Below are 13,699 nucleotides of genomic sequence, written 5' to 3' on the forward strand. Positions count from 1 at the left end.
TCAATAGCATATTAAAAAGCAGAGACATTACTTTGCCAACGAAGGTCCGTCTAGTCAAGGCTATGGTTTTTCCAGTAGTCATGTATGGATGTGAGAGTTGGACTGTGAAGAAAGCTGAGCACTGAAAAATTGATGCTTTTGAACTGTGGTGTTGGAGAAGACTCTTGAGAGTCCCTTGGACTGCAAGGAGATCCAACCAGTCCATCCTGAAGGAGATCAGTCCTGGGTGTTCATTGGAAGGACTGTGGTAAAGCTGAAACTCCAGTACTTTGGCCACCTCATGCAAAGAGTTGACTCATTGGAAAAGACCCTGATGCTGGGAGGGATTGGGGGCAAGAGGAGAAGGGTACGACAGAGGATGAGATGGCTGGATGGCATCACCAACTCGATGGACATGGGTTTGAGTAAACTCCGAGAGTTGGTGGTGGACAGGGAGGCCTGGTGTGCTGCGATTCATGGGGTCACAAAGAGTTGGACACGACTGAGCAACTGAACTGAATGAATCTATTATTTGTAAGATCTTACTTGGAAGGATGTTTTTGTTTGATCAGATATCTCTTCTCAGGTAGTAATAGGGGCCTATAATTTGTGTTTCTAGAGTTCAGGCTTAATAACCTAGTAAAATGGCAAATTAGAAATTGCTGTATTGGAAAAATATGTAATGCTTTTTAAAAACTGCAACATTTTTATTACTGAAGAATAGAATGGTTTATTAGAATGTTAGGAGATAATGCTTTGATTTCATGAACATTGTGTAGGCTTATCAAACCAGAATTAATATATTGTACCTAGAAGTCTAGAATTTCACATTTTTCTAGCAGTTTTTTTTTTGTTTGTTCCCACCTTTCAGATATCAGAGGCACAGAAGAATAGGGAAGACAACAGAGTCAGAGAAGACAACTGCCCCATTTCAGAGTGTATCTGAATGACCTAAAAAATGAGACATTTCATAATGTGATCTGCTTTTGTGTCCATCACTGGAAAACCCACCATTTTCTTGGATAAGAATCCGCACTCAAATTGTATTACTATAACTACATCATAATAATCATCATGGAAACCATTTTTAACAACCCACAAAAGAATCAAGTTTTACTCATGATTGCCACTTACAGTTTTGATTCCTTTGATCTTCACATCTACTTATTTGGCAATTCTGGTCCCTAAATTAGACATTTGGTATACTTGGTCAGCCTTGAGACTTCAAAGACAACAAGCTGTCCAGGCATCTGCAAGACTGTCATTGAAGTCCCTTGTGTTCTCACAGATTGCAGCTTGTCTGTTCTGAAAAATGAGCAACAAATCTATTCCAAGCCTGAATAAACCAACTGACCAGTCTCTGAACAACACTGATGGTCACTCATGAGTCTAGCAGTTCCCACGCAAAACACCAAAACCCTGTATTTACATAAGTAGAGTCAGTGGGAACCTGGTATCTTCTGCACCATCTTGGAGAAGCACTGTTTGTTCACTGGCATGTTTTGTGTGATTAAAAAGTGCTGTTATTAATAGCATATGGGAATAAGACAAAAATGCCTATCTTGCTTTGGCACTGCCAAATTTAACCATTTGCCTATATATGTTAGATCTGGGGATTGTTTTGCTTGTTTCGGATGGGTAGTAAGTGTGTGTGGAATAAGACTTTGCAGATATTAATTACGGTAGAAGGCATTTTCCTTTCATAAAGAGGGGAAATACACCCATCTGGTAATTACAAGTATTTGGGGTTGAAACAGTTAATCAGTTCAGTTCTGTCCCTCAGTCATGTCCGACTCTTTGCAACCCCATGGACTGCAGCAGGCCAGACCTCCCTGTCCATCACCAACTCCCAGAGTTTACTCAAACTCATGTCCATTAAGTCCGTGATGCCATCCAACCATCTCATCCTCTGTCCTCCAGTTGAGTTTCTGTTCCTGCCTTCCACCATTAATTAGGTAGGTGACCTTGGCCAAACCACATAACCTCTATAGATTAGATTTCCTCATCTGCAAAATGAAAGCATTGGTTCACAGGCAGCCATTTAAATCCCTTCTCCAAATATTCATTCATTCTCTAATTTATTCAGGACCTACTAGGTGCCTTCAGTGCTGATGAACTCCGTGATCCTTGGAAAGCTCCAGACTGTCTCCAATTCCTTTAAGCATCCACTCCCCGTCCTACTTTAAAGTCAGCTTCTGAATTCTCCCCCAAGGAGATCCAAGCACTTTTCCTGTCTGAAGATATACGTGAGGAAAAGAAACGTGCCAGCTGTCTTCACCCGGCGCCAACCGAGTGGGCACGCCAGCCGGCTAGTGAATTTTTCTTTGTAAAGTGCAACCTCTGCGTTTTAAAGGGCAATCCAGTCACCCGAAAAAATACAATTGAAAGGGCTCCCAGGGACAGGGCGGGACACCCAACCGCTCCTTTTTCAGCCGGGGAAACCTGGGAAACATTCTTTGGGTTGCGTCCTAGTCACGCGGCAGTTCCACAGCAGGAATTGTGCAATGGGGCGAGTCGGGCGGGCGTCCGGGGGTGGAAAGAAGTGGGGACGGCTTCCACAGTGCCAACTCCCCCCCACCACCTCCACCCCCCAGGGTACTGCAAGGCGCGGCGGCGCGGTCAGGACAGCGGAGCTCGGGTGGTCCCGGCCTCGCTTCGCCGTGGGGGCCGCCCCCTCTCTCGGGCAGAGGCCACCGCCGCGCGCTTCCTGGGACTCTGCGACGGGTCGGAGCGCGAGCGGGAACGGCCTCCCGAGACGACGCTGGGGGACGCGGCTCGCCGCATCGATTGCGGCTGGGAACCCCGGGCTCGCACTTTCCGTAAGAGCACCGGGGCTTCCAGCGGCGCCGCGCCCCCGCCCCCGCCAGCCCGGCTGCCCTTTCGAGTGGTGACGCAGCCGGCGGGGTACGCAGAAGTCTGCGCTGAAACCCGGAACCTCCCGGGCCGCCGGCCCCGCCTGCCTGCGCCCGCGCAGCCGGGCCCCGCGACGGGCTTGGCGCAGGGAGCGGGGACTGGAGGCGCGCTGCGAGACCTGCACTTCTAAGAGGTCCGTGGGTACGGGCTCGGGGATAAACGTTTGGTCCCATTCACTGCTCACGTCACTCTTTCTGACGTGCATGCTGTCATGAGCTTCACTTAGAGGTGGGGAAATAGTCTCCAAAACATCAAGTTACTTTCTTGATCTGCCCAGTGGAAGAGGGCAGACTCAAACCTAGCGCTGTCTTGAATCAGATACATCTTATTTCTCTTGAATCAAGCGCTTCGCGGCTTTCATTCCAGGGAGCAGGAAACAGGTAACAGGAGGGACAGGTACACTGAGAGCCGGAGCCGCTCTTCCCAAGGTGACGGGGACACTTCGCTTCTGGTTGGCGCTCACACATTCTCCCTGCTGTGGTGTTAAAAAAGAAAAATGTTTTCCGTGTATATCACGAAGTGGAAAGGGTTGGAAAGCATTTCTCAGCCCTTGTGCCTCTATTTTCAGACTGTGTATGGGAATCTGGGACACCTAGCATATGGAGTTGCTGGAGGATTAAATAAAAAAGTCTTTTACATGTTAATTCCGCACACGTTAATTCTAACTTTTTGCAGCACTGAAGTGGGGACGCAGTCATTCTAGGTCAACCCCTTTTCTGAGAGATGAAAGATTTAATCCACTCAACGGATGATCACTTACCAAATCACTTACCAAATCACTATTCAATTAGTGACAGACACCAGGCTTTGGCTTTGTCTCTTGGCCCCTACAAGGGCGCTTTCCACTTCACCCCCGACCCCACCCCCACCCTCCGGCCCCCCGCCACCCCCCCGCTTTTCCTTCAGAAGCTTCAGAACAGCTGGAGGCCAGAACGTGACTTCCTCAGTGACCTGGTGGCAGTGAAGTGGGCGGGGACCTCCGGGAAGGCTAGAAGAGGAAGTCGAGTCACTGGGCTCACAGCCTGCCTGCGCCCCTGGAGAGGGGAACCCCCAGCTCCCGGGCCTCTATGTTGGCCGGGGCTGGCCCCCTTTGGTAACTTAGGGAGTAGCTGCAGCCCAGAAGTCCGTGTGTGTGTGTGTGTGTGTGTGTGTGTGTGTGTCTGTGTGTGTGTGTGTGTGTGTGTCTGTGTGTGTGTGTGTGTGTGTGTGTGTGTGTGTGTGTGTGTTTCCAGCTGTGGAATGTCCAAGCAAGTGTAGATTAAAGTAAGAGAATATGCTAGCTTTAGGATTCTATCCTGGATGGGATAGAATCCTTCCATGATTAAAGTAAGAGAATATGCTAGCTTTAAGTTTCTATCCTGGATGGGACAGAATCCTTCCATGGCAAATCATTTCAGAATCAGCACAGAATTTTCAGGGGAGTCTATCTTGAAAAATGAAACAGGCTAATGGAAGTTTTCTAACTTCATAAAATCTTAAAACATCATAAAATCTTGGGACTGACCACTCTGTTTGCCTGGGTTTTAAAATCACTACTCACTGGAGCAGATGTTTTTCCTTTCCAAGGCTCCATTTTATGAAATGAGGCTAAAATATCTGGACAGCCCTCTCCCTTGGGTACCTTGGAATGCTGGGAATATGAATGGTCTCTTAGTAGAGTTGGAGCTCCAAAGGGAAGTTGTAGAACCATGAAAGGCCCTTTAAAAACAGAAACCCTCCTTGTTAAAAATCATAAAAATTATTAGTACTCATTGTGAAAACTTAGAATTATTTTTTCAGAACCAGAAAGAAGAAAAATAATTGGAATCCGATACCCAGAAAATATTGTTGACAATTTGATGTAAGGCATTATATGTAATCAGACTGAACACACTGCTTTTTTCCTTGAACAACCTTTTTTCTTTGAATAAAATATCATGACACGCCACTAAATATTTTCCATACTTGTTTTAAAATAGCTATTTAGTATTCCTTTATGCATTCATTTAGCCAAAGCCCAATTGAAGGACTTAAAATTGTGCCCAGGATTTTGCTAGTGAAAGAGTAATAAAATATGAGCCTTGTAGCTAGATCTTTGAGTACATTCTCAATTATTTACCTAGGTAAATTTCCTACCAGTGGTATTTCTGAGACCAGGGATAAAGATTGCCTTACACTGACCTTTTAAGCTTGACTTCTCCCCTCCTCCCTGCCCAGTGTTCTCCCAGATTTTCTATACCATTTATTCACCAAGAATTTATTGAGCACCCATCACATGCCAGACATGCCTGGATAGAGAGATGAACACTCTGAAGCACAAGGTGCCCTAAATGTTGTCAGAGAAAGTTTTGAGTAGCCAGATGTCCAGTTTGAAGAGGGTCATGAAAGACCAGTAGACTTTCTTGAGACTGACAGATTTTAGGTGGGAGGAGGTTAGTGGAAAGTACTGAAAAAGGATGGGAAGCACAATGAGAAGGACAAGGGGGAATTTCCTGTACAAAACCCTGGTGGCCTAAGAAATAGCTTCTTGTGTCATGCTAAAAAGTTTGGAGTTTATTCTCAAAGTATAACAGAGAAAGAGCCTCTGAGGTCATGATGAAATTGGATCCCACCACTTAACCCAATGATGGGTACTATTTTCAGTAGACCCCCAAAAATCATTCCTGGTGAAGGAAAACAAAAGATGGAAAAATTTGCAAAGGAAATATTCTAAAATTATGTTGAAATGAAAGCTGCAGAGAATTATCCAAACCCATTGATAGTTACTATTGTGTCCATTACAGTTAAAATTGGGGTGTAGTTATCATTAGTAAGTTTGATCATGAGAAAATTTCCCTTCTTTACCTTAAAGAGAATGGCCTTAATACTGTTGCATGCCCAGACATCACTTCAGTTTCCTATCAGAAAAAAAATTCAAGACTTTCACTAAGTCCAAAAACATGTTTCATAGATGGTCGTTTAAGAAAAACTATTACTTATAGACAAAACTCAAGTGTTTACTGTGACCAGGTAGCTAATGACTTTCAACAATTCAGGAAAGTTCTCAGCTATTATTTCTTTGAATATTTCCTTTCCCTCATTTTTGTTTGTTTGGTTTTTTTTTTTAGAAAAGTCTTTATTGAACTGGCCACAAAACTGCCTCTGTTTTTTTATGTCTTGGTTTTTTTGTCCACAAACCTGCACCCACCCACTAGCTCCGTACTGTAAGTCAAAGCCCCAACCTCTGGACCACCAGAGGAGTCCCTCCTTTCCCTCATTTTTGCTGTCTCCTTAAAGAATTCTGACTACATGTTTATTAGACCTTTTGTTTATTTATCACCTTCAATATATGGCTTGAAGGATTTTAATTCCCCTACCCAGGAACTGAACCCTGACCCTTGGCAATGAAAGCTTAGAGTCCTAACCCCTGGACTGCCAGAGAACTCCCCTATACCTTCTAATTCTATTGCCCAAGTCTGGCAATTTCTCTTTCATATTTGGTGTCTGCATTTGGACAATATTTTAGGATCTAAATTTGCAATTTACTAATTCTTCAGCTGTGTTGAATCCTTCTGAACTTGAGTTTAAAATTTCTATCATTTTTTCATCCCTAGAAATTCTGTTGGTCAGTTCTGTATAGTTTCTTGCTCATTTCTATTGGCTTTATTTTCTTGAAACAAAGTCAGTCTTTGCCCTGACTTCTATACCTCCATCAGCAGGAAGCAAGTGGGATGCCTGGAGTAACTTGTGCTTCAGATAAGCACATTTCTTCCCTGATGCTCACAGAAGCATTATCAGGAGTGAAAAGAGAGGCTTAGAACACTGCTGCTTTTGTGAAGAACCTTCTTCCTCCATAGCACCCATGCTCACAGTGCGGTTAATAACCACCATGTCTGCCTTGAGACCATCATAATCCCATTGTGCCTGTGTCCCCTGTTTATGTCAGCCACACAAAAAAAACAGGACTCTCAGGTCATCCCTCACACCCAGAGCTAATCCCCACGTCACTCTAAGAACAGTGAGAGCCTCTACTGTAGTACTCCGTTATCTCTCTCCTAGGTTTTTTTTTTTTCTTCTTTTTCCCACCACCTGCCATACCACATGGGCTTCCCTGATGGCTCAGCAGTGAAGAATCCACCTACAATGCAGGATACGTAGGTTCGATCCCTGCCTTGGGAAGACCTCCCGCAGAAGGGCATGGCAACCCACTCCAGTATTCCGTGCTTGGAAAATCCCATGGACAGAGGACCTTGGAGGGCTGTGGTCCATAGGGTTGCGAAGAGTCAGACACGACTGAAGCGACTTAACACTCATGCGTGCCATACTGCATATTTCAGTTACTTGTCTCTCCTAAAGTGTAGTAACTATCTTCAGAGCCAGGGTATTTATTTTGTTAGCTGCTTTCTCCTTAGAGTTTAGAACATTACCCGGAAAATAGAAGTATTCGAAAATATTTGACTGAATCAATAGTAAATTATTCTATGTTCTGTGTCTTGACATTCTGTAACTGAGCATTTTGCGGGTCTGATCTGTGTCATCTGTTCTGTTGCTTTTTACTCTTTGTGCCTCATTCACGTGTGTTTTATGGATTTTGACTCTGAACTCATATTCTGTGGATTTTGCCTATAGGAATTCTTTGAAACATAGATTGACGTTGCGTTCATTCAGAGATCATTTGTGTTTACTTTTACAATTTGCTTGGGATAACTATATACCCAGGACCAAGTTAATATCGCTACTTGTTTTTAACTACAAAAGTAGGGTGAATTGGGCTACAGACACATTTGGGGGCTATCAGCTTGTGGGTGTAAATTATCAAAAGATATACATGTTTAAATATATGTATGTGTATTTATCTTTTGATAATTTATAGTCATACACTCCTTGGTACTTGGCTATATATATTTTCTCTCAAGTGCTGAGGTCCAGACAGGCAAGTTTCATTGTTGTCCTTTCCTGTGCAGCAGGTTTTATCCTGTTTATCCATATACTAAAAGTGTAGTCTGCTTTGGGTTTTTCAGCTTTATTAGGGTTCCCCATCTTGGATGGACTGTAGGTTAAGTTGATTTCTAAAAACCCATCTTCAGACTTCTCAAAGCTTCAATTTTTTTATGTGAAATCAGCAATTTTTAAATGTTAGCAATCAATTCAAATTTATTTTTGTAAGTGCTAGACAAAAAAAAAATTACCATGAGTCATATTTGAGCTTTGGTCTCTCAGTTGAGAATCTCTGTTCTAAAGAGATAGACCCATGTGTATATATATATATATATATGATGCAGAATATATTTTGTTAGAATGAGTCTATTAGATAAAATAACCACAGGTTTGGAGAAAAGGGTCCAATTTTAGATTTCTGCTTCTTTTCCTCTATAAATATACTTGTCAGATCATGTGTCTAGATTTTTCTGCTCAAGAAATATGATCACGATGTCTACAATATAAGGAAATAGAGGGCGTGGTCCCTACCCCCAAAGTTTTACATTCTATGAAAAGTAGAATATGCAAGATTCTACTTTGGAAGAAGTAGAATGGATTGAAAAATCACGAGATTTTAAAAAGGAAGACCATTTAGGAAGTCACTGTCTCGGTCTGGGCCTGCATTAAAAGAGCCAGAGCCAGAGCATGATGGCCCAAGAAGGGAAGGAGCAGATACCAGATGTTTAAAGGAAGATGTGACAGGAGTTGATAACTGGAGGAATGTGGGATAAAAATTGGAGAGAAATTATATTTGTGCTTATGTTATCAAAAACATTCTAAAATTTCTTTTGGTTTGTTCATTTCTCACAAGCCAAAGATAATATGAAAAATTATTTAATTTAAAAAGGTTCAACAAATGTAATCAGTTTTTATATGATAAGAAGAAAGGGAAAAAATCTAGTATTGGGGGAAATATTTTAGCTGAGGTACTTGTATAAATATATTATCCCCTTCTTGGAGAAGAGCCTGGCAAACAACTCCAGTATTCTTGCCTGGATAACCTCATTCTTGCCTGGAGAAGCCTGGTGGGCTGCAGTCCATAGGGTCGCAAAGAGTCAGACATGACTGAAGTGACTTAACATGCATGCACGCATTATCCCCTTCTAGTACTTTCTCAACATTGAAAGATTGTCTTTCTCCTTTAAGAAATAAAAACAAATAAATGTGCACAGGCACATCAAAATTTCAAAATATCTATAGGCTTTTCAGGTTGGAAAGCTTCATTGAAATAGACTGTCAATATTCTCCTAAATCAATGCAATTATTTCCACTTATGGCATTTCACTGGCGTCTGATTGTTTGAAGGGGCTATGGGGAAACTGATGACGTTAAGTAAGATAGATTATGGATCATATTCAACTCTCAGTGGGCCTGGCAGGCATAACTCCTGTGTTATTGCTAATGGGAGTTTTGAGTATAAGCCTTTATGTACTTAAGAATTTACCATTAAAAATCTGTCCATCTCCTCATCCTTTCAGTAGGTTGTAAATAGCATTAACTTTAGGTGTAACTGATTAATTGATTGGGACAATGGCCTGATTGTAAATGATTAACACCCAGCAGGTTCCACATCCTGCACCCCTTTTTATTTCCATCCTATAATATTCTTCCTATAATAAAGAAAATAAATTGGAAATTACCAAGCACTTTCATATGTGTGGTGTCACATGTGAATCTCTGTAATTCTGTGCTGAAGGTAGGTTCGTGTCTCAGTTCAGGTGGCTATAGCAAAGTACCAAAGACTGAGTGGCTTATAAACAATAGAAAGTTATTTCTCACAGTTGCGGAGGTGTCTGAGGTCAAGGTGTCAGCAGGTTCAGTTTCTGGTGAGAACCTTCTTCCTGGTTTCGGACTACCTTCTCATTATCTCCTCCGGTGGTGGAATGAGGATGACAGTGCTCTCTGGAGTCCCTTTAACAAGGGCACTAAACCCATTCTGAGGGCTCTACCCTTATGACCTAATCACCTCCCAAAGGCCCCACCTCCTAATATCATATGAAAGTTAGGATTTCAATGTATAAATTTCTTGGAGACATTCAGTCCACTGAAATTAGGCTGACATACTCTATCAGTTTAGAAACTAAGGGACTTCCCTGGCAAACCAGTGGTTAAGACTCCCAGGTTGGGGAACTAAGATCCCACGTGCCACATGCCAAAACATAAAATTAAAAAAAAAATCTGAGGATCACAGTTGCCTTGCAGTGTCTTGTTCGATGTCATAATGCTCGCACATGTGAGAACAGGATTAGAACTTAAGTCTTATGGCAATAAATCCATTGCCTTTTCCAGAGCCCCAAAATGCTTCTCAGCCATTCAATTTAACAAGTGTTTTTTCCAACCTCATCACAAATGTGGCTTCATCAAGCTCTGAGGGTGGCAAGAGTTCACAATATTGCCTCTGCTTCCCAAGGGCTTAGAGTTTATTTGATCAAAACTTGTGTATGTATAAAATGGCTACAGCTTGCACTGTATTCTCATGAAAATACTTCATGAAGTACTATAGAGAAAGGAGAAATAATCATGGGCTGTTCACTGGGGAAAATGTCATGGAGGAGGTCTGTGGGTGTTCATGGCTTCTCTGTAACAGATTATGTAAGCTCATCCTCTTGGGTACCTGCTCTGTGCCAGGCACTGTGCTGGGTGCCTCTCATACCTTCTCTTATTTAAACCTCAACATAATCCTCTGAGTGTGTGTGTGAAAGTCATTTAGTCATGTCCAACTCTTTGCAACCCCATGGACTGTAGCCCGTCAGGCTCCTCTGTCCATAGAATTTTCCAGGCCAGAATACTGGAGTGGGTTGCCATTCCCTTCTCCAGGGGATCTTCCCGACCCAGTGATCGAACCCAGGTCTCCCACATTCCAGTCGAATTATTTACCTTCTCAGCCACCAGGGAAGCCCACAGTCCTCGGAGGTAGGTGTCGCACTCCCCACTTTACAGGTGAGACCAGCAGTGCTGGGAGAGGTGGAAGGCACACTTGTCCAAGACACATGGTAGGTGCAGAGCCAACATTGGATGCAGGACACCAATGCCCCGACCCTTTTTTATTTTTTAAGAATTCCTTTAATTTAATTAATTTATTTATTTATGGTTGTGCTGGGTATTTGTTGTTGTACACTGGCTTTCTCTGGTTGTGGTGAGGGGGGACTACTCTTCCTTGCATTGTGCCGGCTCCTCATTGCTGTGGCTTCTCTTGTTAGTTCTCAAGATTATTTCTCTTGTTATGGAGCACAGGCTCTTGGAGTGTGGGCTTCAGTAGTTTCAGCATGTGGGCTCAGTAGTTGTGGCTTGTGGGCTTAGTTGTTCCACGGTACGTGGAATCTTCCAGGACCAGGGATTGAACCCACGTCCCCTGCATTGACAGAAGGATTCTTATCCACTGAGCCACCAGTGGTGTACATGATTTTTTTTTTTTTTTTTTTTTTTGGTGTACATGATTTTACATTAAGTATATTTTAAAGTTTGACTTTTTAAAAAACATACACAAAATTGTGTCTAGTCCCCCAAAGCAAAAAAAACCTAGTCTGAGCTCCCCTCTCCCTCAACAAGTGAGCAGACCAATAGAACAGAATGGTGGGGCGGTGGCAGGGGGGTCTATTATGTTAATAATCTCAATTTATAAAAGAAAGTCCTGGTCCATAAAAAAATATTCTTCAGCATTGATGTAATTATAAAAAATCAAGTAATCAATCAAACATTTTGCTAAACTTAGGAAAACAAGAGGACATTAAAGGATCAGCATCTTTTAAAGAGACCCAGTCTTTGTGGCCTAATTCTTGAGGGGCAGTTTGCTTTAAGAAGTCAAGATGCTTTGTTCCCAGAACCATTGAGGAAGGTGATCCCTAAGAAAGTTCATCTTTCTGGACAAGTTTCTATAACGTTTTTATTTTTAAATTTTTGACTGTGTTGGGTCTTTGTTGCTGCTCAGGGCTTTTCTCTGGTTGTAGGGAGTGGGGGCTACTATCTAGTTGCAGTGAATGGACTTCTCATTGCAGTGGCTTCTCTTTGGAGCCTGGGCTCTCAGGCATGTAGGCTTCAATAGTTGTGGCTCCTGGGCTCTAGAGCACAGGCTCAATAGTTGTGGTGCTCGAGTTTAGTTGTTCCGAGGCATGTGGGATCTTCCTGGACCTGGGATTGAACCTGTGTCTCCTGCTTTGGCAGGCGGATTCTTTACCACTGAGCCATTAGGGAAACCCTGGACAAGTTTATCAAGCTATCAGATATGGTTTACATGTGCTTTCTAGAACTTTTATTTAATATACTTTTCGTACATACATATTCTTGTATTCATATTATTAAAGTTTTTTCCCTAATGCCCTATGTTCCATGACAACAGTTTTGTCACATTGTAGGGGTGGGCCATCATCAATGCTGGTTGGTGCATCCACAGCTGTTGCCAAATGTGCAACTTGTTGCCGAGGTGCCAGGTTTACAACACAGAGGAGAAAGGCTTCAGGCAACTGAGAGAGAAGTGGGCAGTACCAAACATTAGGTCACAGGACTCAAAGGAGGAGGATAAGATGCTGGAAAATCAGATGGAGAGTTGACAAACCACAACAGTTCAGTAAGGGAATTTTTTATTGTGGTGAAATAAGCATAACACAAAATATGCTATATTAACCATTTTAAGTGCACAATTTAGTGGCATTAATTATTCACAATGTTGTGCAATCACTACCACTATCTATTTCCAAAACTTTTCCATTACCCCAAACAGGCACTCTGTACCCATCAAGCAATAACTTCCCATTACTCCTCCCTCCAGCCCCTGATAAACACTAATCTTCTCTGTCACTATGTATTTTCTACGACCTTTGTCCTTTCGTCTGGCTTGTTTCAAGTTTCACCCAGGTTGTAATATGTACCAGAACTTCATTCCTTTTAATGGCTGGATATTATTCTAGTATATGTATGTACCACATTTTGTTCATTCATCTGTTGATGGACACTTGGTTTGTTTCCACCTTTTGGCTATTGTGAATAGTGCTGCAATAAACATTGGCATACAATACCTCTTTGAATCCCTCTTTTCAATTCTTCTGAGTATGTGCTAGGAGTAGAATTGCTGGTAATTATATATTTAACCTCTTGAGGAACTGCCAAATTTTCCACAGAGACTGCACCATTTTACATTTACATTCTTAATAGTCGTATATGAGGGTTCCAATTTCTCCACATCCTTGCCAGCACCTGTTATTTCTGTTTTTGTTTTTTGTTTAATAGTCATCTTTATAGGTATGAAGTGGTATTCACTGTGATTTTGCATTGCATTTCCCAATGACTAGTGATGCTGAGCATTTTTAAAATTGGGTTGTTTGTCTTTTATTGGGACTTCCCTTATGGCTCAGCTAGTAAAAAGAATCTGCCTGCAATGTGGGAGACCTGAGTTTGATCCCTGGGTTGGGAAGATCCCTTAGAGAAGGGAAAGGCTACCCACTCCAGTATTCTGGCATGGAGAATTCCATGGACTGTATAGTCCATGCGGTCGCAAAAGAGTTGGACACAACTGAGTGACTTTCACTTTATATAAATATTATTGAGTTGTAGAAGTTCTTCTACATTTTAGATATTAAACCCTTATCAAATATATGATTTGCAAATATTTTTCTCCCATTCTGTGGGTTCCCTTTTCACTTACTTTTTTTTAGCATTAAAAAAGTTTTACTTCAATTTTTTTCCTTAAACTTCTCTTTTCACTTATTTTATTTTAGTATTAAAAAAGTTTTACTTCAATATTTTTCCTCTTACAAACAACTCTGAAAAGTTGATATGCACCTGTCTAGCATAGCTGTTTTTTAAAGGCAATATGGGGGCCACCGAGAATGTCTCCCAGACAGGAAATTCTGCTCAAAATCTTCATGCTGAGGGT

The 13,699-nt window shown here is 42.1% G+C and overlaps 2 protein-coding genes across 2 annotated transcripts in view; one reads left to right on the forward strand and one right to left on the reverse strand.

The window, feature by feature from the left end:
* The window catches only part of JAK1 (Janus kinase 1), a 243,689-nt gene that overhangs the window by 72,564 nt on the left and 157,426 nt on the right, over window positions 1–13,699 (forward strand). The window lies entirely within an intron of this gene.
* LOC122678216 lies at window positions 458–3,178 on the reverse strand. Its single transcript, XM_043878827.1, has 2 exons — window positions 2,073–3,178; window positions 458–1,985 (listed from the first exon to the last, which is right to left on the reverse strand). The coding sequence occupies exon 1, from the start codon at window positions 3,095–3,097 to the stop codon at window positions 2,408–2,410; it is 690 nt and encodes a 229-aa protein (XP_043734762.1). The 5' UTR covers window positions 3,098–3,178; the 3' UTR covers window positions 458–1,985; window positions 2,073–2,407.

This window comes from Cervus elaphus, chromosome 20 (genome assembly GCF_910594005.1).
Source record: "Cervus elaphus chromosome 20, mCerEla1.1, whole genome shotgun sequence".
Classification (NCBI taxonomy): Eukaryota; Metazoa; Chordata; class Mammalia; order Artiodactyla; family Cervidae; genus Cervus; species Cervus elaphus.

Excerpts from the sequence above, each read along its gene's own strand:
- LOC122678216 (XM_043878827.1), bottom strand. The coding sequence starts at position 3,097 with ATGCACGTCAGAAAGAGTGACGTGAGCAGTGAATGGGACCAAACGTTT.